Here is a 26,107-nt window from a genome sequence, read left to right on the forward strand (position 1 = left end):
ATGTAATTCTTACTTAGTTTGGGCTACTAATCCATGAGCATGAAAAAAAAGAAAATTTAGGAAACCTTTTTTAAAACTTCATTTCAGGAAATTCTGTAATTTTCTGAAAACATGATAAAGAGGAAACATTTATTCGAATACTCTGTTGTTGAAGAAAGCACTATAAAGCTCAGTCAGGATATTTAAGCCTTTTTCTGTAACAGTTACAGGCTGTGAAAACGTGAGCCAAGCGCTTGCATAACAGACAGATACGGGATCAGGTTAAAAGAAATACTGAATTAAATTTATTTCAACAAACATATTCAGCTGAAAATCAAAGAGCTCCTCAAATATCGCTGTGAACACACTGATCAACAGATGGAAACTTCAGCTTTTGTACTGGTCTTGAAAATGTGTCGTGCTCACCAGCAAAATTTGGGATATACAGTTTTTGCCAAATCTGAAATTTACCCGTAACTTCAGAGTTGTCTTCGAACGGAAAGATAGAGATTTTCGCAAGATATGTGGAGAACAGATGATTTAATATGCTGCTTTAATTTTGTGATGTCTGTCTTTCTCTTCCTTTTTTCTGTGGTACATTTGGACAGTGATATATTCTGACTTTATTTCAAAATACTTTGGCCAAGATTGGAAGAAAAAGAGAAGGATGCAAAATGAATGATGATGAGACATTTCAGTTAAGATATGTGAATTCTCTTTTTTTCAAAAATCAATTTTCAAAATATTGCTTTACTTTCTTATGGATGATCATGACAAATTATAAATTTTTTTAGAAGTCCCCCGTCACAGTGTTTGTTAATACATATACTCAGGTTTCTCTTTAAGAGTCCGTTTGTGAACTCCAGGCTTTAGTTAAGCAGACTGAAGCCTGGGATCCAATTATTGCCAATTCAGTCTGTAAATACCATCTACTAGAGGTACAGAAAAGATAGATGAAACATTAAAAGGAAGAATTACCATCTGTCTTTTATTTGTAATTTAATTTGACCTTAAATTCCAGAGAAAAAATTCTGTTTCTTTTTTCCCCACTGACTTTTGTTACAGGCATCTTTAGAGACAATTCGCCTGTGCTTCCTAGCCAGTTACAATCCCTAGACTCTCAGTCCAAAATGCTGGGCCAGAACGTGCTCACTCCCAGGGCCAAAGCAGAGCTTAACTGTATACTCTTTTTGCTGTGACATCACTTTTTACAAGTGCTCCTGACATATGAAACATGTCTCATTACAGAAAACAGATTTCTTCAGAAATTCATTGCCTTAAATCTTTTTGCAGAAAGAGTTTTTAACTACGTTCGTCCTTTTCAATTGCCTTTAAGACCTCCAGCAAAAATTTAAAACTGTGCTCAATGGTGAAAGCCCCGATTACAGAATCATGAACAGAGAAGGCACCAAAGTAGGAGAAAAAGAAAAGAAAGAAGTAACTTGTATTTATCGAGTGTGTACTTTGGGTCAGATAGTGTGTTTCATAGTTGATGTGAATTTGATTGCCGGTAAAAATACATGTAGTAAACATTTTTTTCCTTATAATGGATCTGTTGAGATACAATTCACATACCATACAATTCACCCATTTGAAAGGCAGATTCAGTGGTATTTAGTATATTTGCAGAGTTGTGCAACCATGACCAAAACCGATTTTAGAATATTTTTATCACCCCAGAAAGAAGCCCCGTATCCACTAGCAGCCTCTTCCCCTTTCTCCCAACCCTAGACAACCACTAACCTTTCTGTTTCTTTGGATTTGTCTCTTCAGTCTCTTCCACTTCGTATCAGCAGAATCATTTGTGTGGTCCTGCATGTCTGATCTTTCACTTAGCATGACGTTTTCAAGGTTCATCCATGTTGTGGCATGAGTCAGTACTTCATTCCGTGTTATTGCTGAAGAAATATACTGCAATTGCTTTATCCGTTCATCAGCTTATGCACATTTGGCTTGTTTCCCCTTTGGGCTACTAGCTATAAGTCTGCTGTGAACATTCAGTTATAAGTTTTAGTGTATATATATGTTGTCATTTCTTTTAGGAAATTAACTCATACACTTAGGAGTAGAATTCCTGGGTCATATAGGGTAACATCCTTTTGAGGAACTGTCAGACTATTTTCTAAAGTGGTGGTCGGATAATATTCCTACCAGAAGTATAGGAGGGTTCCAATTATTTCTCCATATCCTCACAAACACTAGTTATTTTCTGTCTTTTTTATTGTGGCCATCCTAGAGGGTATGGTATGGTATCTCACTGTGGTCTTGACATGCATTTCCCTAATGACTAATGATGCTCACCATCTTTTCTTGTGCTTTTTTTGGCTGTTTCTCTATCTTTGGAAAAATATCTATTCAAAGCCTCTTCCCAATTAAACAAATTCAGTTATTTGTCTTTTTTGTAAGCATTCTTTTCTTCGAGACAGGGTCTTAGTCTGTCACCCAGGCTAGAGTGTAGTGGCACAATCTTGGCTCACTACAGCCTCAATCTCCTGGGCTCAAGCGATCCTCTCATCTCAGCCTCCTAATTTCCTGGGACTACAGGTGTGTGTCACCATGCTCAGCTAATTTTTGTATTTTTTTTTTTTTTTTTTTTTTTTGTAAAGATGGAGTCTCACTATGTTGCCCAGGCTGGTCTTGAACTCCTGGGTTCAAGCAATCCTCCTGCCGTGGCCTCCCAAAATGCTGAGATTGCAGGCATGAGCCACCCACCCAGCCACATTCTTTATGTATTTTGGATATAAGTTCCTTATCAGATACATGATTTGCAAATATTTTCTCCCATTCTGTAGGTTGTCTTGATGGTACGCTTTGGAGCATAACTGTTTTTAATTTTTATGAAGTGTAATTTAATTTTTTGCCACTGAAGGTATTGTTGCCTTGATTTTACACACAAGGAAAGAGAGGATAGTAACCTTCTCAAAAACGAGTATCCCAAATAACGGTGAGGCTGGATTGTTCAAACAAACATCCCTGTTCTTTGCTGCACTGTTATATGGTTCAATGCTGGTTTTTCTGTGGAAGGTTAGAAAGGACTCATTGCCTGGTTGAGACAATATTTGAAACACTTTTTTTTAAAACCCCAATCCCATTTTTCTTCTTTCTCTTTTCTATTTCATATATTTCCTTTTCATAATGGATTTTTTCAACATATAATAAGGTGACTAGTAATGGGAGTAAGAATTAGAAAGACTATTTTTAATTTTAGGCTGCATCTAGATAATAAATGAATCATATAGCATGATAATGGGCCCAGAAAGCCTCTAAGTGAGAGCTCACAAAGCTTCCCAGGCTGCTGTGGGAGTGCCCCACCATGGCGGCCTTGCTGGGAAGAGGAACATGTGATAAGTGAACTCTGCTGCAGTTGCTAAAATACCAGCTTATTAGTTCACAGATGCATTTGAGTGGCTCTTAGCACTCCACAAAGCTGGCATGACCCTCTGTGTCTGCATTTTTAATGAGTTCTTCAAAAACATTAATGCCTAGAGAATAATATAAATTCAGGCTGGATTAGAGATCCAGAGCCGTGTTTTTGGCATAACGGTAACTGCATATGGGGAGAAAGGGCTGGGATCAGCATCTTCACTAGGTAGTTTTGCCAAGGAATCCCTGCATTGGAACAATGCACTTGTGCCCAGGGACTGTGCCTCTATCTGTTGGCTCAGCGTCGGCCTGGGGACCTGACCACATCTGCATTGGCACACAGACATTAGGGCTTCAGTACATTTCAGTTGTAAATTCAAGCTTCCGTTTCGTTTTAAAGGGGATGTCTTCCTTATAAAGGGGAAGTAATGAGCAGCTGACTCATTACTTCTCAACTTTAAAGTATTAGCCACTAGCTGTGATCAGTTGGGAGTTTTCTACATAGATACAGCATATTTCATGGCATTCCATCCTGCCAGTGTAAGGACTTTGTCTACCGGAGCTACAAAAATACTTTTATGGACTCTTTAAGATGCACATCAAATGGGAAAAGCCTTTGCCTAGCAGAATAGATCTACTACGTCAGGTAATTATCAGGTTGACTAACCTTCTGAGGTCGCTGTCTCATGGTATCTTGAATGGCTCTGCTGGGTCCGTTACCTTGAAAGCTCTCCTTCCTCCCTGCCTGAAGGAGTCCTATTCAACCATGAGTGTCTCATACACTAGAGGTGCCTACACTGTGAAACCTCTCCTAAATCACTAAGTCATGTGCCCTAGCATATTTTTATACCTCCAGGATAGTGCATGCCACCGCTTTATGGAGGCCAGTTCTGAATGAATCTGTCTGACGTGGGTCAGGAGCTATTAACAGTTGGGAGGGTGAACTGTGCTTTTATTCATCTTCGCTGTTTGCCCCACTCAGTTTCCACTTCAGAGACTAGGATGTGTGGGGCATATGCTGAATACCTAAACATTTTGCTAATTGGAAATGACATTTTCCATTTTCTTTTTTTTTGAAATGGAGTCTCACTCTGTCACCAAGCTAGAGTGCAGTAGCTCTATCTCGGCTCACTGCAACTTCCACCTCCCAGGTTCAAGCAATCTCTTGCCTCAGCTTCCTGAGTAGCTGGGATTACAGGCATATGCCACCACACCCGGCTAATTTTTATATTATTAGTAGAGACAGGATTTCACCACGTTGGCCAGGATGGTCTCGATCTCCTGACTTTGCGATCCACCCACCTCGGCCTCCCAAAGGCATTTTACTTTTAACAAATAGAATGTATTTGCTAAACAAATACAAAAGAAAATGGTATATTTTCTTAATTCCAAATTCTGTGTCAATGAGTATCTTGGTGAATTTCCAGAGATGAATGTGTTTTTGAAATCAGTTTCGTATTCTCTTCCTCAAGGTCCCTAATGATCTTCCAGGTGTTTGTTTGACTGTACAGTCATGGCATTGCATGGGTGTCAATATTGGTTTCTACTGCCCACAGTTTCCCTGAAGATGTACTTTGGAAAATATTTAAGAAAGTTGACTTGGCAAATGGAAAGTTGGAGGATATAGTAAATTGCATTATCATTCAAAAATATTTGCTGCTCTTCTCTGGAGGAGGATTAAATGTTCCTATTCTCCTGACATAACAGTTGGCAGTGAGACTTGCTGTGGCCACAGAAATATGACGGGAAGTGTGTACAGCCCTTCTACCACAGAGGCCAACAGTGTTGCAAACAGAGGGAGCTAACTGGATATATTTTTTATAAGAAAAATTTTCGTTACAAACTACAGAGATTTGGGGGCTATTTGTTACTGTAGCATAAGCCAACACGTCCTGACTGATGCAGAGACTGCTCCATGTATGGCAGATTATAGTAAGATGTACCTGAAGCAAAGAGAAGCAAGTAAGAGCTAAGAAAGGTCTGAGGTTGCCATGAAATTGCAAATTAAGAGCCAGTATTGAAGTTACTTCAGGAAAGATATTGCAGTTGCCATGGGATTTCAAGCTACAATTCAATAACGATGTTGAGCATTTTGTGTATTAAGCTCAACTAAAGAGTCACATAGAGAAACTAAATACTCCTATTTTCATTCATTCAGCATTCAGAAGTATTTATTCAGAACCTGTGATGGTTTTGACATTTACCTAGGCATTGTAGTATATAAAAAAAATTACCTCACAAATTCTGCCCTGGGGACTGTATGACTTACTAAGGAAGATCTTACCTTGGTAAATGTTTATAATTATAATAATATGAATAATGAGAAAAAAATTCAAGAGGGTGATTACTTACATTTGGAAGGAGGAAAAAGAAAGGATTCATGGAAGATGGGGCTTTGACCGAGACCTTGAGGTATGGATAAGGAAAGACACGTCTTCAAAACCGGGATGTGAGTCAGCAGAGGCAGGAAATAGAGACGAATATTTTGAGGCAGTGAGAACCTCTTTGACTAAAAAAATGTGATGCCTAAAGCAGAAACATGGTGGAAAATAAAACTGAAGTTAAATTGGGGAAAGATGGAGAAACTAAAATTCCTGGATGCGTGTTTTGATGTTTGTGGGAAGTAATGAGCCGTAGAAGGCTTTGTGTGTGGCATGACAGTGAGCATCGTTTCCTGAATGTGCCCAAGTTGCACAAGGCCCAGAACTGGGAGGGCGAGGCCCGCGAGGAGGCTCTGGCCCCCGCGCGTGGTGCCTCAGGCCCATGATCCACATTTACAAGAGACGGAGTCTAAAAACAACAGAACTGTGTGAAATGTATTATGAAGGGAAGCCTCATTCTACTGATGGTGTTGGAGAAACCGGTTTGCTGTTTGTGGAACCAAAATCCATGTACGTTTTCACCTCATGTCAAACGCTGAAATAATTGCCACCCCTCAAAATAGATTTGCAGGTAAATCTGTATTGTGAACTTACCTAAGGCTAAACGCAAGTTTTAACAATCACAAGGGAAAAAGTGAAATGGATAGATGTAATTGCATACAAAAAGTTAGGGATCTGTATGTCCTCCACTCAAAGCTGTTACAAGCTTTACAAACTGACAACTGGGAAAATGCTTGCAGAGAATACAAGCAAGGATTAGCATATAAAGTGTTTCAGTGAAAAGGTAAAAACAAAAACCATCAGAGGAAAGAGAAATGAGAGAAATAAACGAGTAATCAGATAATTTATAAGATTAAATACAGAGAACAAACAAACATTTAGGAAGTATTCAATTTTGTAAAAAGTCGTTGAAAGGCCAAGATTTTCCCAAGGGATTTAGCAAAACCTATTTGTAAGAGATAATGTATGATATTGTCATATTTGCAAGGTGCGCTAGGCACTTTTATTAATCTGCTGATAGTGGTAGCGGCATAGCTTGGTGTGATACATTTACAAAGTAATTTGACAATATTTATCAAAAGCTTTAAACCTTGGCCTACCAATCCCTCCTTTGGCATATTCATCCTCAAGAAATAAGTCTCAGTGTAGAAAAATGGCTCTGCACAAATATATCCTTAAGAGTACTATTTATAGTTTTATAAAAATTGAAAACACCTAAATCTGCAGCATTCAGGAATTTGTATTTATAGAGTCCTTGTGTCGATATTTGATGGATCATTAGGAAGAACCGAAAATTGTGTTTACAAATAATTTGTAGCAACTCTAAAAAATTTTATGCTATGATGACATGGGATATATGCATTTGATCAGAGCTGTGTGTGAGAAATTCTACACAGACACACGCAAAGACTGGAGGAAATTTCCGAGGCTGCCAGCCTTGAGGAGCTGGGTATGTTTGGTGATTTCTTTTCTCTTTTATATAATCCTGGCTGCAAATGTGGTTGATGCTAAAGGTAGGAGGCCTGGAGATAAAATCGTTCATCTCCTGCATAATGGTAATAGTCATACGAGTGAATCAGACTGCCAAAGAGAAGAATCTAGGGACAGACACAGAAAGGAATGTGGAATAAAGTCTGAAGAATGCATATATTTAGGGGCAGGAGGAGAATAGGAGCCTGCCAGGCTTGGAGTAGGAGGAGATCAGGAAAGGTGAGGCCTCTTGGAGTTTAGGGTGTGGGCAGCTTCAGAAAGAAGGCACCTGCCAGTGTCAGGGAGCAATCGGAGGAGCTGATTAGAGAGGGTCATTCGGTTCTCACTGGCGGGCTCTCAGGCAGCTCCATCAGAATCCAGAAAACAAGGAGCGGGAGGATTGGAACTGAGAAAGTGGCCTGTTGAAACAAACGGGGGAAACAAAGGCCACACTTGCCTTGCTCTAAGAAAAACAAAATAGGCCAGGTGCAGTGGCTCGTGCCTGTAATCCCAGAGCTTTGAGAGGCTGAGGCGGGCGGATCACAAGGTCAGGAGTTCAAGACCAGCCTGGCCAATATGGTGAAACCCTGTCTCTACTAAAAATACCAAAAACAAACAAACAAACAAACTAGCTGGGCATGGTGACAGGCACCTGTAGTCCCAGCTACTTGGGAGGCTGAGGCAGGAGAATCACTTGAACCAGGGAGGTGGAGGTTGTAGTGAGCTGAGATCCAGCCACTGCAGTCCAGCCAGGGCGACAGAGCGAGACTCCATCTCAAAAAAACAAAAAGAAAGAAAAACAAAATAAGAGAGAAAAGGCAAATATAGTGCTGAATGTGGCAGGATATTTTCTCACTCTGTCCTGGTGGTGGTGGTAGGATTCCAAAGTGTGTTGAGTGCAATGTTCACATCCGAGAATTAATACTGGGACTCGTGGACAAGAAAGCAGACAGGTGCTCCTTCGAGCTCCCGTTAATGCCTCTTCTGTGGCCGAAGCAGAAGCCCTCGGTGTGCCCCACTGCTTTCTCCGGGACTGGACTTGCTTCTCTGCCTCTCTTGTTCTTAGGGTGCCCCTGAGCTAGCCCAGTCACTCTAGGGACCATGCCTCCAACATCTGTGTTCAGGGCTGAACTCCAGGTGGGCCAAAAGGACAACTGGTCAAAGCCTTTCTTGCCCAGTAAAGCCTTGAGCCACATCTCCCCTGTCTACAAGGAAGAGGGGGATAGTCATCCATTAAAGAATAAACAAGGTATTTGGCATTATTGTGGATTCTAAGCTAAAAACTTCTAAGTTTTTCCAGGTTCTCAACTGAGTGTGTAGCCTCAGAAGAGCATCCTCATCACTGTCTTATAAATGGACCGAAAAGCACCCCCCTCCTGATTCTTCTATAAATACCGCTAGCAGACAGAAGCAAACTGCTTGGTGGTGGACCACCCCTTCATTCACAGACTTTTCTGTTGCATGTTGTTGACCTGTGGAAGTCAAAGCAAACTCTTTAGTCTGCTGTGTCAGTTTCTCTGGTGTAACGTCCTTGTCTGTTTCCCATAGGTGCCTATCCTCGGCTGTCACTGAGCTTTCGGTTGAAGAGGAACATTGGATACTTCATTCTTCAGACGTACATGCCCTCTATACTGATAACGATTCTGTCCTGGGTGTCCTTCTGGATCAATTATGATGCATCTGCTGCTAGAGTCGCCCTCGGTATGTGCTATTTTTAAGTGATATTTAAATGTAAAGTAACCGTATCATTACAGTATTCAGATAGTTCAAAGGCTGTAGTTCAACTACCATTTTTTGACATCATGACACAAGCGTTGCCCGTGTAGTCACTTTTTATCTTGAAACACTAATTTCACGCACGATTCCCTTGATGTGTTAATTTAATTATAAGGCTCAAATGTGAATTTTCATGCCCATGAAAGGGAAAATATGCTTGCAGAATATTTGCATGATAAAACTAGTTTTGACACTAATTTTAAAGCAAGGATTAACATCTCCCGTTCAAAATTATTCCATGGCCCAAAAAGAAGACTTGATTAATTGTGCATTCTTCTTTTATAAGTCAGAAAAATAGTCAAATATTACAGCATAGAACTGGAATTACACAATGTAATGAGCACTAAAATGTAGAATTCAATTCTGAATGATTCCCAAAGGCTCTAGTGATCTTTTCTGACCATTGGTTATTTGACAACTGGATTATTAGCTGATGTACAGTATGTATTATAGGTTCCAATATGATTTTTAGCGTTTTGGTTATTAAGGGAAGGCTTATATTTTCAGAAACAGTCTCTACTCAGTTGATTAATATGAAACTGCATAGACAAAATAATTATTTAAATACATTTGCATAAGTACCGAGCTGTTGGGCAATCTTCTATCCATCCCTTTGGGTGGGGTTGAATTTATTTCCTGAAAGTGAAAGTAAATAGTACTTATAAAAATTGATGGAAAAGAATTATCAACGCCTTATCTGGCAAAGTGCCTTACAAAAAAACCTAAGAATTCAGGGTTCCAGTTATCCCCTCTTTCCTGTTGTTTTCCTTTTTTTTTTGAGACAGGGTCTCACTCTGTCACCCAAGCTGGAGTGCAGTGGCACAATTATGATTACGGCTCACTGCAGCCTCAACCTCCTGACCTCAAGTGATCCTCTCAACTCTACCTCCTGGATATGGGGGACAACAGACACACACCACCACACTTGGCTAATTTTTAAATTTTTTGTAGAGATGGAGTTTCGCCATGTTTCCCAGACTAGTGTTGAACTCTTGGTCTCAAGCCATCTGCCCACCTCGGCCTCCCAGAGTACTAGGATTATAGGCGTGAGCCACCACACCCAGCCCTTTTTCTGTTTACCAACTTTTCCCAGGACTTTAAGTTGAATAACATGTTTTCTTTTCTAATAAAATGTAAGTACATGTCTATATATGCATGACAAACATGTGACTTGCATAGTTGTAATCAAGATTAGATTAATTTCCCAGGAAATAACACATAACTATGACTTGAGAAAATCAGGTAGCTCTTCCTAAGGGTGTTAAGTGGATTAAAAAACCACTCTATGAAGAGTAAAGCTGCAAAAAACTGAAAGTGCTGTTTTAATTGTTATATATTTCTAATAGGTATCATAAACACAGTTCTCATTTAAAAAAAAAAAAAGTCTCCAGGACTTTTGTACAGCCTGCAGATCTTCCCCAGTAATGTCAGTCTTTATGTAGCTTTTACTTTAAAAAAATATATATATTTTATTAGATTAGTCTTTGTTAAACTCTTTTCTCTTTTCACTTGGAAAATTCAGAGATACAATACATTTGTAGGGGCAGATCTAAATTATACAGAACTGTTAGCTTATACAATTTCAAGCACCCCCTTTTAAGAAAAATAATATGAAATATACAAATACAAAGTTGCTGGGACCCCTCCGCAAGCCTAGAAAAGGCCTATGAAAGTGGAGACCGAGCTGAAACTGACATTTCACTGCTTTGCCATGAATCTGCTGCAGAGAATTTGCCAGTCACTGCGATAATTAGTGAAATATGAGTACCAAGGAGCCATGATTATCTGACATCACAAGGGGTAGGGTGTACTGAAAACGTGCATATCTGAATTTCCTGGCCATCACAGATTCTGTCCCTCCCTAATTGTAAAGTGTTGCCTTCTACGGTGTTAAACCGTTAGTACCCCGGAAGTGAGTTCCATTTAACCCAGTTTCATTAAGGTATATGAAAGTAGATTCCACACTTTTTCTTCATGACACGGCATTTTTAATATAAACCAATCGGGCCTCTGTGGCTTTGCTGGGATGAAGACATGGGCTGGGTAGGGTTGCTGAGGCTTCAACATTGGAGGATTGACACTTGTGCTCTGGGAGGCAGGCATGAGAGCCAGAGTGAAGGAGATATTCATTAGAGTTAGGGTGACCCTGAGATCAAGAGGGCAGCTGTGATCTTAGGGCTGTGGGTCTGGCCAGACAAGAACCCGACAGATCAAGCTCTCAGAGTATGACACCTACACATGCATTCCCTCTGACCCTCCTGCCAATACAAGACTTGAGTCCAGATCTGCAGTCACTGGGAAACGTCAGTTGGCGAATTCAGACAATTATGACACAGTGTCAGGAGCACTGAGTGATGTCATCATCATCATCAGTACCACAGCCAGGATAATAAAGGCTGAAAATTACCACATAGTTGGGCGCCACTTTCTCTGCTAAGGCCGTTCACGTAGTCATCTGTCCTGGAGAAGATTCACAGCAGGGTACGGAGGATTATCGCTCCAGTTTTACAGAGCACGAAAATGAGATGCGGAGAAGCTCAGTAGCTGGTCCGAAGTCATGTAATTTCCAAGTTTCAGAAGAAAGATTTCAATCCAGTTAGTCTAACTTCCAGACCTTCTCCCTTAACTACTACATATAATTCCTAAAGTGTCAATAAAACTGCAGTAAAGAGTTATTTGGTCTACTATGTTATAAAAGCCATGGATTTTTTTAAGAAAAGAAAAAAGCTAACCAAACGTTATTATGAACTCTTATTGAGGAATCCCTCATAACTGTTAAGATGCTACTGAGCTCCATAGGATACAGCTATAGTTTGGAGAGCTTTCATTGGAGAAATCCCCCTTCCTGCCACCCCTTCCCAAGCACCTCGTCTTGTAGCACAGCTTTGAAATGCTTACAGGGCTGTTTGCATTCATCCTAAGGGGCTGCGCTGTGATCAGTACACGTTGCTTCTAAATGCATGATAAAGGTGCAGCCTCTGCACAGATAGGGTGGGCAGGGCTCAGCAGAGGCCTCTGTGGAGGGCTCACCCTTGGGCTCTGGGCGCTATTGGACCTCGACTCAATGCGGGAGGGACTCAGGGCCTGTTCCGCTGGCTCTTCCGATAGCCGTGCTCCTCGGCTGCTCTGTGGGCCTCAGTATGATATGCTTCTGCTGCGCAGGGTCTGACCATCAGATAGGTTGAACTGTTTGCGTTAACGACCACCAAACTTTAAAGTGGGAAGTTGTCATTAGATGGCCTCCCTCAAAACCCTTGGTGAATACTGGTTGGTGTCCCTTATCCAAAATGCCTGGTACCAGAAGTGTTTTGAAAATCAGAATTTTTTCTAATTTTGGAGTATCTGCATTATACTTAGAGTTTGAGCATCTCTAATCCAAAAATTCAAAATCTGAAATGCTCCAATTAGCATTTCCTTTGAGCACCATGCAGGCACTCAAAACGGTCCAGATTTTGGAACATTTCAGATTTTGGATTTTTAGGTGAGGGATGCTCAATCTGCAAAAGTACTGGTACTTCTAAAGGTAAAAATGTATACTGATAAAATTTAGGCCAGATTATTTTTATCATGAGGAGAAACAAAATATTGTGATTAAACAATGCAAAGAAATTATATTTTATTTCATATTCAGTTTTATAAATACAACTTTCAAATACAATATTTCATACATAATCTAAATGATTATGTAAATTGATTATCTATCTAAATGATTATCTATCTAAATTGAGGCTGGCAATTTATAGAAAGACTGAAAAGCCTGGTGAATGTGCAAAACAACACGAAAGCCACCACCCAGCCATTTTCTGTACTGCAGCTGGATGATTTCCCCTTAGAGAACAGAAGGTCAAGGCAAGGCCAGGAAACCCAGAGGCTACCGAAGAATGATTTTTCTGTAATGATGATACTCATATGATTATTTGTTGTTAGTGTTAACAGTGCCAGTTACTATTTATTGGCACATCAGAGCTTTTCAGGCATTGCCATCAGATTTCCAGCAGCTCCAAATGATGGCTACAGACCCATAGAGGCAGAGCAGGGCTTTGGGTCTGGACCGTGTGGCTCCCCTTTACAGGCTGTGGACCACCACAATACACCACCATCCACAGTGTCCTACATAGGACGTAAAGCGACAGAAGGAGTTAGTAAATGCATTGGCCTCTTAAGCTAAGAACTCATGTGGCGTGTGGGTCCAAACTAGAAAGACCCGGGCACTCACTGCAAATCCTACTGTCAGGGATTCCTGAGCCTGTGCTGGTGGGCCTGGGTCCGGGATCCTAGCCCAGGTCGCTCTGGGGCTCATTTACCAGGCTGAGTACCTGTGGGATGTGCTGGCTGCACCTGTTCCTGTGTGCTTTCAGCCCATTGTCTGGGACATCTGCTGAGGCCTGTGTCATACATGTCCATTCAAAATAGCCAGCAGGGGAGGCAAAGCCATGACTAAAGCAAAGTGCTCAGTCTTCCCAAATCCACGTTGAAGCGGGAAACACGGTAGTGGCAAGAACATTACAAACTTTTTGAATAATGGTGAGAATGCCTAATTTTGTAGCATTTGCACGGTGTTTTCACATTTATTTGTAAACAGTAATTATCCCATGGCCATTTTCAATTTTAAAAAGTCCCCAGGTGCACATGAATGTGATGTTAAAAGAGCATCTTAAAATACTCTGACATCTTGGATTTCCGTACATTCCATCAGCAACCATGGTTTACAGTTCTATGTAAAAAGAGTTCCTCAACTCTTCAATTCTCTTCTTAGCTTTTAGTAGCAGTTCAGAGCTCAGTGGAGGGAGGGCTTGTGTTGGAGATGAAAGACTGGGCTATCTAGCCTGCTCTCCAGCTCATTCCCAGGCCAGCTGAGCTCTGCAGTCTCGAGGTCCTCCCTGTGGGCCTCGAGATGCTGCCTCCTAGCATAGGGTGGGAAATCAGAGGGGGATGAAATTGGAATGCTTAGTAAATTCAAACCCTGCCCTGGAGGGCTGGGCTGGGACCATGTGCAGAATGACCTGGGCTGCATCCCAGAGTGCATATCCTGACAGTGCTGAACTGTAGGGCTGGCACTACCTCTTGGCCTCAGTGATGTCATGTAGGTTTTGGGTGACTGAGGATGAAGGATTATGGTTAGACTGTCTCCTTTTAAAGTCTCATTTTTGAGGAAAGCCTGACAAAGCAATGCAGAGAAACCTGTTCACTTTATTGGGCCCTGAAAGCCACATCTTCACATTCAGTGGCATCAGTTGCATGGGTAGAAAAGAGCTCAGCCCTCAAAGCTGTCTTGCATCCTTGAGACGTTTCAAAAATACAGTCTCCAAGACAGCGTGTCAGCTGCAGTACTACCATCCCACCCTACCACATGGGAGTGATCCGTGCCCTTCTTGTAAGCGCAGCTTAGCTTAACTCAACAAGCTCTGGGCACGTCACTCACTTGCCTCCCGGTGTCTGTGGCCTCAGATGATTCAGCGTGGAATCTTGTCTATTGCTATGGGAGGGAGAATTGCAAAATATGGTCCTTACATGGTTCTAGACTAAACTGAGCTCTGTTTGGGAAACAATGAGATCATTCATACAATACTATGTAAATAATTCAACCTAACGACTTTTAAAAAAAGGATCTGATGAGTTGCCCCGGAGTATGGTGGGATTCTATAAGATGAGTGAAATCACTAACCCTCAACTTGAGCAACCATTTCCTAAGCAGCTTATGTACAGGTGCTTTCTTAGTTGAGAAGGGAAGTTGCTCTGTGAGATCATCTTCCCTCAGAAGAATAGCTCAGCTATTTCTTTCCCTTTGAGCTCAGGGCTGGATCTCATGGCTAATAATTTAAAAAATCATTGCCTCATTCCTCTCGCTTCCAGTCAGCATTGTAGTAGGAATTGTTTCCTTCTCACAGGCTGTCTCACTGAGCTTCTCGCTCACAGCCTTGCCTCTGCAGCCACGGACCCCTCAGGTTCATTCTTTTTCCTGGAGGTTTCTCATCATGTATGCTAAATTCTGGGTTTATTTTTATTTTTTCCAGCATTCATAAAAACCACATTCTTTTTTTCCGCTCTACATATCTCTTCTTCTACTCTCAAAATTCCATCCTGTGTGATAGCAAGGTGCAGTGGGCAGGGGTTGGGTGGGGCAGGGAGACGCCCTGCACAGCTTCACTTCCCCAGAGTACAGGTGTCAGCTTGCTGTTCTGAGCGGCGACGCGTGGCCCCGATGACACGATGTATGCTCTGTTGCATTCCAGTCACCCCGCCGTATTCAACCCATTATCTCCGACTACTTAAAGCTGTTTGGGAAGACACAAAAGAACAGTGAAAAGTGAAGACCAGTGCGGCAAAGCTGCAGGCTCTCACCACTTTGTTTCTTTTCTAGGGATCACAACTGTGCTGACAATGACAACCATCAACACCCACCTTCGGGAGACCTTGCCCAAAATCCCCTACGTCAAAGCCATCGACATGTACCTTATGGGCTGCTTCGTCTTTGTGTTCCTGGCGCTTCTGGAGTACGCCTTTGTCAACTACATCTTCTTTGGAAGAGGCCCTCAAAGGCAGAAGAAGCTTGCAGAAAAGACAGCCAAGGCAAAGAATGACCGTTCAAAGAGCGAAAGCAACCGGGTAGGCTCGCCACCGCCTTGACCCCACCTGGGCCCTGCGGCTCAGCAGCTACTGCATTTACTTGCATGATCTTTCCCCGTTTTTTCCCCAATAGTGTATGTCAAGCCACACACCCTTCTCGTACATGTGATATAGTCCTTATGACATGGCACCCAGCTGTTTGTTATTCAGACCAGTCCAGTGGAGTTCTGGCCATCTAGCTAGGACTGGCCAGAGTTGACTGAAACCAGTGGATGTAGGCTTACACAAAAAGAACCATTGGCCTGGCCAACAAACTTGACTTGTGGCGTTTCCATGCACATTGACCCTGGTCCAGTTGCTTTGTGCCCAGGTAATGCATTCCCCAACAGTCACTTCCATTATTCCAGTCTACCCTCAGGGCGCAGACCTAGGCCTTCTTCCTCTCACCAATAAGCCCCTTAAAACAGCAACTATCTGGATGGACCGCCTATTGAGAAGTGGAGCTCATTCTTGAATTTGGGTGAGGGCATTTGAACTGGGGCTGGTTAATCTCTGGCCTGGTGTTGAACACAAGGGAGAGGGTCAACATGGAGCTGGCAGTGAAAGACTCCCTTGCCCTTTCTGAATTCTCCACTTACAGAAGTGAGTAACAGGGCGCAAGTTACTCAAGCATGAGCTTTGAGTAGGACTTGGGCAGACTTGATGATCATAATCTGAAATATTTCCTCGTGCAAGTTACCGGGTTTCCTAGAAAACCAACATTAGTGTTGATGCTGGAGAAGCCAAAATCATCTGTAGTTTCCTACAAAGAGAACAAAACCTGTGGGTCTGGAATGAAGAAAGCGCTGGGGTGGAGTGTGTCAGTTTCATCTGTAGAAGCATTTTTCCAAAATGTTTCAATATTCCTTTAGTTGTAAAATTATCAGTCTGATGACCCAGCATGCTGCCATTCTTTGCACTGGAGCAGGCATACAGTCTCTTGTCCACCTGCCCACTGGCCACAGTCCTCTAGGGTAAAAGCAAAGTTCACAAGGAATGAACAAGGTGGGCAGTGCTCTCTCTGGAAGCTCTCATAGATCCGCCATGGCCCTGGCCCCTCCCAGTTGTGTTCTGCAAAAAGCCAGGGTTGGGCAGACCTAGGCACTTTGTTTTAGGAAGTCCATGGACTTTCTAAAGCCCTCGTACACCCTCCTCCAGCCCAGCTCAACTCAGCAATGCTCTTACATCCTTCCAACCACAAAGCCACTTGATCGTTAGATGTCATTTTGGCTTATATAAAAGCGGTCTATTATTGTGGTTATAAACAACATTTGAATGAAAGCACATTATAGTTCCAATATAATTTTTAAAATGTATCCTTCCACCTCTTCTATCCCCTCAGGTCCTCAAGGACATATTTCTACCTGTTTACATATTGGGTTTCTTCTCACATTTTTTTTTAATTCTTCTTGTTAAATGTACTGTTAGGCCATTCTTGTGTTGCTATAAAGGAATACCTGAGAGTGGCAAATTTACAAAGAACACAGGTTTAATTGGCTCATGGTTCTGCAGGTTTTACAGGAAGTGTGGCAACAATGTCTGCTCGGTTTCTGAGGTGGTTTCTGGAAGCTCACGATCATGGTGGAAGTCAAAGCGGGAGCTGCAGGCACGTTACCTGGCAGAAGTAGGAACAAGGAGGAGGGGAAGATGCCGCCTACTTTTAAACAGCCAGATCATCTCATGAGAAGTCACTCACTATCATAGACAGCACCAAAGGGATGGTGCTAAACAATTCATAAGGAAACTGTGTCAAATTGTTGGAGGTGGGGCCTGGTGGGAGATGACTGGATCATGAGGGTGGTTTCTCACGAAAGGTTTAATACCACAATCCCACCCCGCTTGGTGCTGTCCTCATGAGATGTGTCTGCTCCCCGCTTACCTTCTGCTATAAGTTTCCTGGGGCTTCCCCGGAAGCCGAGAGGTGCCAGCACCATGCTTCCTGTACAGCTTGCAGAACTGTAAGCCAATTAAACCTCTTACCTCTTTCTTTATAAATTACCCAGTCTCTGGTATTTCCTTTTTTCTTTTTTTCTTTTTTTTTTTTTTTTTTTTTTTTTTTTTGAGATGGAGTTTCGCTCTTGTTGCCCAGGCTGGAGTGCGATGGCGCAATCTTGACTCACTGCAGCTTCTGCCTCCCAGGTTCAAGTGATTCCCCTGCCTCAGCCTCCTGAGTAGCTGGGATTACAGGCATGTAGCACCACGCCCAGCTAATTTTGTATTTTTAGTAGAGACAGGGTTTCTCCATGTTGGCCAGGCTGGTCTTGAACTCCTGACCTCAGATGATCCACCTGCCTTGGCCTCCCAAAGTACTTGGATTACAGGTGTGAGCCACCATACCGGGCTCAGTCTCAGGTATTTCTTTATAGCAATGGGAGAATGGTCTAATACACCTCCCACCAGGCCCCACCTCCAATACTGGGGATTACAGTTCAACATGAGATTCGGGCAGGGACACAGATCCAAACCATATCACATACTTACTTCTCTAGCCTGTGGAGGTTTTCGTGCTCTATCCTGTGCCCTCCACGCCTTTATGGGTCCACACCTCCCAGCGAACACAGTAGCTCCTTGGAGGACTGTCTGTGCCCGTACGAGGCCCACGAACATTCATGAACCTGTGGAAGCACGTTAAGTGAATGTAAATGGCTCCTTCCTTTCAGCACAGCATGAATAGAGTTGGTCAGAAAACTGAGGATCTGTGAATAAAACGAGGTTTTTCACAGGCAAAACTATCTTGAATTTCTTAGTGGAAAATATACTTAGTATCATATTGTTATATTTCCAAATAGGTCCATATCCTACTAGGAACACACAATACGCTTTGGTCATGCTGTTTCCAAGGAAACTAGAATTCATCACATCATTATTGTTTCCATCACAGAGGCACACGTATCCACACATACACATACAACGAATGCTGTCTTTCCAAATTTCCTCTTAATTTAAACAGATGATAATTTTTTTTCTTCTAAATGAGACTGTTTAAAACAGGCAAATTGTGCTGCAGAAATACCTTTCTGGGTACGAGGCTTAAAATCTAAGATAAAAACAAAAAGACAAAAAAACTCTAGCATCCGTAGAGAAAATTTGCGGGATATAGAAAAAGTATATTATAAATTAAATGCAGAAGAAATTTTTAGTTGATTCATGAGTCCATGTTTATTGTTTGGTTTTTCAAAAATCTGTTTCTGTGTTTTCTCAGCAATCTTAGTAAGGCCTTTATATATTCATATGTTTAAGAATCTGTAATTATAGATCGTACTTAAGGTTTGAAGTCAACATATGATTATGTGTATGCTAATTCTAAATGCATATTTGATGCTCCTAAAGATAAGCATTAAAAAATTGTTCCTGAGCACACCTAAGTCTTTAGTGATAATTTTTAAATAGAAATGTACCTCCCAAAAAGTTAGTATCAAGTAATGTGGATGAATGAAAGGAACACGAGAAAAGAATCCAATTTTATGTGAAACAGAAGTGGTACTATATACACAACTTAACAGCTTACATAGTCCTTTGTTTCTTTTTTTAACTATTATTTTAGCTTCAAGGGTACATGTGCAGGTTTGTTATATGGCTAAAGTACATGTCACAGGGTTTGGTGTACAGATTATTTCCTCACCCAGGTAAGGAGCATAGTGCCCAAAAGGTATTTTTTTGATCCTCTTCCTCCTCTCACCCTTCACACCCAAGTGGGCCGTGGTGTCTGCTGTTTTCCTTCTTTTCGTCCATGCATACTCGGTGTTTAGCTCCCACTTGCAAGTGAGAGTGTGCAGTATTTGTTTTTCTGTTCCTGTGTTAGTTACCTTAGGATAATGTCCTCCGGCTCCATCCATCTTGTTGCAGAGGATGTGATCTTCTTTTTATGGCTGCATAGTATTCCATGGTATATATGTACCCCACTTTCTTTATCTGGTCCACTGTTGAAGGGCATTTAGATTGATTCTCTGTCTTTACTATTGTGAATAGTGCTATGACGTGTCAGGGATAGCACCTGGGATTGCATCTCAGCGTGGCCAGCAACACCCTGCAGCTTTCCCCTGACTGACAGCTGCTGGCTCCACAGCAGGGACTTGGCTTGTCATTGGCTTTCCTGTGGTCAATGAGACCACTTTCTGTGTCCTGTAAGGCATCTCAAGAGAAAACAGTACCGCTATGGACACTGTAGGCCACCAGCAACTGCCTCTTGATACTATGGTTTTAGTGACCCTACTGTAAAACCATGAGTAGATTTTCCTTATATTTAGTATTTATGCCATATTTTAACTTAGTAGTTGATTCATGAATACTTAAGACATTCACATATTCACTTAGTATCTCCCCAGACTAGTGGTACCATGTAAGCCTTGACCCTAACTTACCTGTGCATACCATCTGTTTGTTCCTGAGTTGTTTCTATACCCAAGAGTTCATCTTTGGTTGCAATTCATGCATTGTGGTTACAAGCCTTGCGATATTTTACAAGTTGACCAATTAGTATTTGAATTTCAGGAGGTGGTAGAGAGTCACAGTTCTTGGCAAGGAATCAGGGCTGCAGACTCAACATCATTCTTACTAAAGAGCAAGATTTCATTCTTCACGTGGCAAGTCCTTTCTCATTCCTCTAAAACGACAGTATTTTACTTAACTAGAAGCTGGAAGAAAATTAGAGAATGAGATATCAACTGTGTGCCAATCTGGTGACATATTTTAGGAAAAAACAAAAAATCTCTCTGTGCTATATTCTGAATGAGATGTTTTTAGTCTTTGAATGTTTGCACCTGTCAAGGTTATAGAGCAGGGAGAAAAACTTCATTGAAATCAGTGGTTCTAATTATAGTAGATATGAGATGAACCCTTCAAAATAAAGAGTATTCATGAAATGATTTAAAAATTGCAAGTCATCTGTCATTCTATGAAGGGCATCTCAGCCTTGTATTTCACCCACAATCGCTTCTTTCTACTTTAAGACTTAAATTCTAGATAATAGAAAAAGACTTTCTCTTTTGGAAATATTTGTTTATTTGGTTCCTAAGATTTAACAGATTTTTAATAACCCTTTAGTTCTTTCAGAAAAAAAATCCATGAGTCATTTTGGTAGAGATTTTCTACATACTGGTTCATGCTTAAATGAAAACCATACAAATGTAAAACCATAAATAAAGCAGCCGGACTATTTCACACTAAGATCTTATTAACTCAATATATGTTCAGGTTCCTTTTCACACTAGAATGAGAGTTACCTGCACTGTTATTTCCATTACAACTGTCCACCCACTCTGAAATAAGAATACTGTAAAATTGGATTGGTTCTCGAGTTCTTTCTCACATGCACTGTATCCTGAGACCAGTTAGTCATACATGTCCAAAGCCCCCAAGAGCACTGTAGTTCTGTAAATTATTAACAACATAGGTGGGGAGGTGGGTTTGACTTCCCTCAAGCTAAGTTTTCTTCACTAGAGTTCAAGGGCACAGCCTTAAAGACCCACTTTCCTGAGATCGTTTCCCAGACACAACCCTGGCCACTCTGGGGAAGACAGGACATGGATTCATACAGATTTGTATCTCAGTCTTGAAAACTTAACTTAGCATTCATTTGACCCGATGTCTTGTGTCGTCTTCACTCCACCTGTGCAGTTCCTGAAGTCCCCACCTACATGGTGACCCATTCCCCCTCCATTGTCCTGTCCTGTCTACCTGGGATGCTTTTCTTCTTGGTCCACATTTCCCTCCAAGATCTAAGCCAGATGTTTTCCTCCATGACATTTTCCTTGATTGCTTTTTTTATTTGTTCGTTTGTTTGTTTGTTTTTTGAGACGGAGTCTTGCTCTGTCCCCCAAGCTGGAGTGCAGTGGCACGATCTCAACTCACTGCAGCCTCTGCCTCCCAGGTTTAAGCGATTCTCCTGCTTCAGCCTCCCAAGTAGCTGGGATTACAGGCACCCACCACCATGCCCGACTAATTTTTATATATATATATTTTAGTAGAGACAGGGTTTCACCATGTTGGCCAGGATGGTCTTGATCTCCCAACCTCGTAATCCGGCCCCCTCAGCCTCCCAAAGTGCTGGGATTACAGGCGTGAGCCACTGTGCCCGGCCAACATTTTCCTTGATTTTTTCGGTCTCCCACTTATCTGCATCCTGCCCCCATCACTCCCTGCTCTAAGCAGTTGGTTTTGTTTCTGTTCTGCCAACTTATGGGGCACATGCTTTATGCTTGTGAAAATGGCGGATCACTCACATCCCATGTGCCCAGCAAGCCTTGCCTCCTAGACAGCATCTGACTCACTGCATCTTCCAAAATATGCACACCCATGACGCGGACATGGTACACCTGCTCTTGTAACATGTGTCCATGAATGAGCGCTATTTGTCATGGATTTGGTCGCACTGGAGGGGTATGTTTTTTCCACTTTCCTAGTAGGAAGAGAGGAGAAGGCTTATAAATGTCATCTTTATAAAGCCAGGTAAAACTGAGTCATTAGAATCATCAAAGTTCATCTGACTCAACAGGTTGCAAAATACTCCCCTTTCTTCCTTTAAGAAAAGACATTCCTCTCCTTGGTATTTAACTCCGCAAATTTTTAAATTCTGGTCTACTAGATTTTGATAAAAGGAGCTTTTTATATGTTATTGTATAACAGAAAAGAGATGGTATTTGAAAGTGTGTTTAGGCCAGGTGCGGTGGCTCAAAGCCTGTAATCTCAGCACTTTGGGAGGCGGAAGCAGGAGGATTCCTTACGCCTGGGAATTCCAGATCAGCCTGGGCAACAAAGAAAGACCTTGTTTCTACAAAAAAAAAAAAAAAAAATTAAAAAAAAATAGCCAGGTGTGGCGAGTTCCTGTGGTCCCAGCTACTCGGGAGGCTGAGGCAAGAGGATCACTTGAGCCCAGGAATTTGGGGCTGCAGGGAGCTATGGTCCTGCCACTGGAGTCAAGCCCAGGCAACAGAGCAAGACCCTGTCTCTAAAAAGTAATAATTGTCAATGTGTTTAAAAGGCAAAATGCAGTATTTTTTCAAATGCACTTGTTGATTGTTTAAGATCTCATCAGCTAGACCGTTTGAGGGTGAGGACCTTCTTGTGTTCACTTTGTGCTCCTAAGGACAGAGCCAGATGGTGCATGTAGCAGCCGTGTGGTAATGTTTTAATGAATGGTCTTGAACAATCCCAGCTCCTCCGTGGAAGTGCATTCTCCAGGGAGGCATCCCACGTCCTGAAGTGGACGACTGGGCTCTTTTCATCTCACAGTTTTGTTATTTAAAACGTTGCATAGTCTGTAGAGACCATTTTTCTAAAGCTAAATAATGCTTTCTGGTTTTTTCCATCTTCAGGAAAATGATTTCACTTTTCTGATACTGTAATTCCCAAACCACTTAGTATTATTGAAAAGAACAAATTCTGCATTACTATGCGGTGGCTCACGCCTGTAATCCCAGCACTTTAGGAGGCCATGACAGGTGGATCACAAGGTCAGGAGATCGAGACCATCCTGGCTAACACGGTGAAACCCCCGTCTCTACTAAAAATACAAAAAATTAGCTGGGCGTGGTGGCGGGCGCCTGTAGTCCCAGCTACTCAGGAGGCTGAGGCAGGAGAATGGCGTGAACCCGGGAGGCGGAGCTTACAGTGAGCCGAGATTGCGCCACTGCACTCCAGCCTGGGCGACAGAGCGAAAAAAAAAAAACTACAAGCATCTTCCACCTTTGATTATCTTCTGACTCAACATCAGATAAATTTTAAACATATAAGCTTACCATTTAAGTAGAACTGTTTAAAATGCTGGACATTCTAATAAAATCAAATTGAGCTTATTTGATAAATGACCTCAATTTATCAAATTCCTTTACATGGTAACCTAATATACTTTCTGATTCATGATTCAAAATCAGACGTATTTGGTGGGATACCAAGCATATTCGTTGCAGTAAATGGAATGAATGGAACACCCCAAATGAACAGGAACATACTGGCTGACCCCCCTCCCAGGCCCTCTCCACAACAAGATTCCCAGTGTGAGCCAGGCAGCTCATTCTCTCCACCACGTCTTTCCTTTGTGGCACAGGGTACCATAGAAGGTGCTGGAAGGAGATAAAGACCAGAGGACAAGCTTCTCTCCTGGAGAATCTTGCTGTGAAGTGTTCTTCCTGCAAAGACCAGCTGGGCTGCCCAGTCAAGCCCTCCTCCCTGCAGCATCCAGAGCAGGTTCAGGTTACCCCTTCTTAGGGATAGTGAATGACTACTCTTGCCCCAGGAAGATGTGGCCCTAGCACTCCCACAGCTAGCCCTAGGTGGCCTGCACAGGGGACATGCTACTGCCATGGGCACCTGTTTCAGCCATACCTGAATTTAACTGTTGGGCTTCTCCTGCCATATTCTCTTAGTACAATGAGAAACTCTGTCTCCCAAACCAAGGAATGCTTCCCTTGTATTAAAGACGTGCAGACACACTTTGTCATTTAAAGAGTTTTGCTGCTAATCATCCCATGGAAAGAAAACAGAAAGGACAGATATATAACAGAAGGCTGGGTGCACTGGCTCACACCTGTAATCCCAGCACTTTGGGAGGCCGAGGCAAGAGGATCACCTGAGATTGGGAGTTTGAGACCAGCCTGACCAACACGGAGAAACCCCATCTCTACTAAAAATACAAAATTATCTGGGTGTGGTGTCACACGCCTGTAATCCCAGCTACTCGGGAGGCTGAGGCAGGAGAATTGCTTGAACCCAGGAGGAGGAGGTTGTGGTGAGCCGAGATCACACCATTGCACTCTAGCCTGTGCAACAAGAGTGAAACTCCATCTCAAAAAAAAAAAAAAAGAAAAAGTCAAAATTTTACCAAGGTCTAACATTGCAAGTGCTTTTGAGATACAAGCTCCATTAGAATTTTCCTTCTGGTGGATACAAAATATAAGAAAATGCCCTCCTCACCTCCCCACATCATGTGTCTCCATGAAGGGCCTTCCAGCACGAGTGGTGTGATCTCGGTCCATTCCCGTCTCCAAGCACTGTCAGCCTGGGTGTCCTCCATTCTAAGGAGACCACTCCATCCAGTGGAGGACAGATGAGGTCACTCTCTGACCGCAGTCTAAACCAATGCTGGCTGTAAACTACAGGGAAGACCCGTAGTGACACTCTTCATCCTAGAACTATAGGATGTAGCACCGGTTCAGAAGCACTGGCCCCACCTGGACTCATGGCACACTTGCTGCCGTGTGAACGCTCCTGCTAGGAGCTCACAGGGAACAGGAGTGCATGGGCCGGAGTGGGATTGGGGTGCTGAGTGACTCTCCACTCCTTCCCCAGCCCCTGAGCTGCGGAGATTCAGCACTGGGCAGGCGGAGGCCCAGCGTTGCTGCTGTGGGCATGCCGTGTGTGTCTCGAGGCTTAGGGAAAACCCCGAGATGGGTTGCAGTTGCCAGGGGAGCAGTTATTCATGGGCTTTGGGCATTTCCATTCCAGACTGCCCTAAAGGAAACAGAAACCATTGCAGGGCGTTCTCCCTGGGGCCCCGCTTTGCACGCTGTCTTCTCAAATTCAATTTCTTATAGCTTGAGTTGCACTTCAGAAATCTATGACTTTCTACCTAGAAATTACTCTTCCTTCCTGTTCCCTAAAGAGTTAAATTGAAATTCTTTCACCTGACATACAAAAAACAAAAACCTCCCTGGCCTGAATCTAATCTGTGTTTCCACCCAGCACGAGGTGTACTTTTCTCTTGTGGTAAGAGGATACGAAAGGGATAATGGCAGTCATGATCGTGACCTCATCTGTCTCAGGCTTAGTGTGTGCTGGGAACAGTGTTTGCCTTTCTCAAAATATTTCAGGTACTCTTCAAGCTTCGCTTGTGATGTTTTTGCTGCATTTTGTCTGAAAAATTTCCAGTCATTCTTTGAGGTGCAAATGCAAATGTATCTTCCCTCTCACCTCCTGTAGTAGTTTTGATTACCACTGTAACAGAGTACTGCAAATGTAGTAGCTTTAAATGACACCTGCTTTTACCTCATGATTCTGTTAGGCCAGACGTGCAGGTACAGTGAGACTCAGCCGGGTCCTTCCCTTAGGGTGTTAGGAGGCTGAAATTAAAGTACTGGCAGTCTGTGTTCCTTTCCTTTCTGCAGGCTCTGAGGTTAACTGTGCTTCCAGGATCACTCAGGTGCTTGGTCAAGGACAACTCCCTGTGGTTGTAAATTGAGGTCCCCATTGCCTTGGCTGGATCTTATGGTAGTTCTGTTTTTAGTTATTTGAGAAACCTCCATACTGGTGTCCATAATGGCGGTGTGAATTTCTAGCCCCACCAGCAGTGTCTAAGAGACCCTGTGTCTTGCCAGCACCTGTTATTTTTGTCTTTTTGATAGTAACCATTCTAACTGGGGTGAGATGATACCTCCTGTGGCTTTGATTTGCATTTTCCTGATGAGTGATGTTGAGTATTTTTTTCATGTGCCTGTTTGCCATGTGTATGTCTTCCTTTGAGACATGCGTATCCAGATCCTTTGTCCATTTTCTAATGGGATTATTTGATTTTGGGCTGTCAGCTGGGGCCGTCTTTG

General features: G+C 42.5%; 1 protein-coding gene across 6 annotated transcripts in view; it reads left to right on the top strand.

Moving 5' to 3' along the window:
- GABRB3 (gamma-aminobutyric acid type A receptor beta3 subunit) overlaps positions 1-26,107 on the top strand; it is a 228,018-nt gene that overhangs the window by 195,184 nt on the left and 6,727 nt on the right. For 5 of the 6 annotated variants that reach the window (XM_030931494.1, XM_030931495.1, XM_030931493.1 and 2 more), the window contains 2 exons: positions 8,742-8,894; positions 15,331-15,575. In XM_030931494.1, coding sequence (XP_030787354.1) covers positions 8,742-8,894; positions 15,331-15,575 — 398 coding nt within the window. Of the gene's footprint in view, positions 1-8,741; positions 8,895-15,330; positions 15,576-17,714; positions 17,721-26,107 lie in introns of all 6 variants that reach the window. The other variant, XM_030931496.1, reaches the window with a different exon arrangement.

The sequence above is a fragment of the Rhinopithecus roxellana genome, chromosome 5, assembly GCF_007565055.1.
Source record: "Rhinopithecus roxellana isolate Shanxi Qingling chromosome 5, ASM756505v1, whole genome shotgun sequence".
Taxonomy (NCBI): domain Eukaryota; kingdom Metazoa; phylum Chordata; class Mammalia; order Primates; family Cercopithecidae; genus Rhinopithecus; species Rhinopithecus roxellana.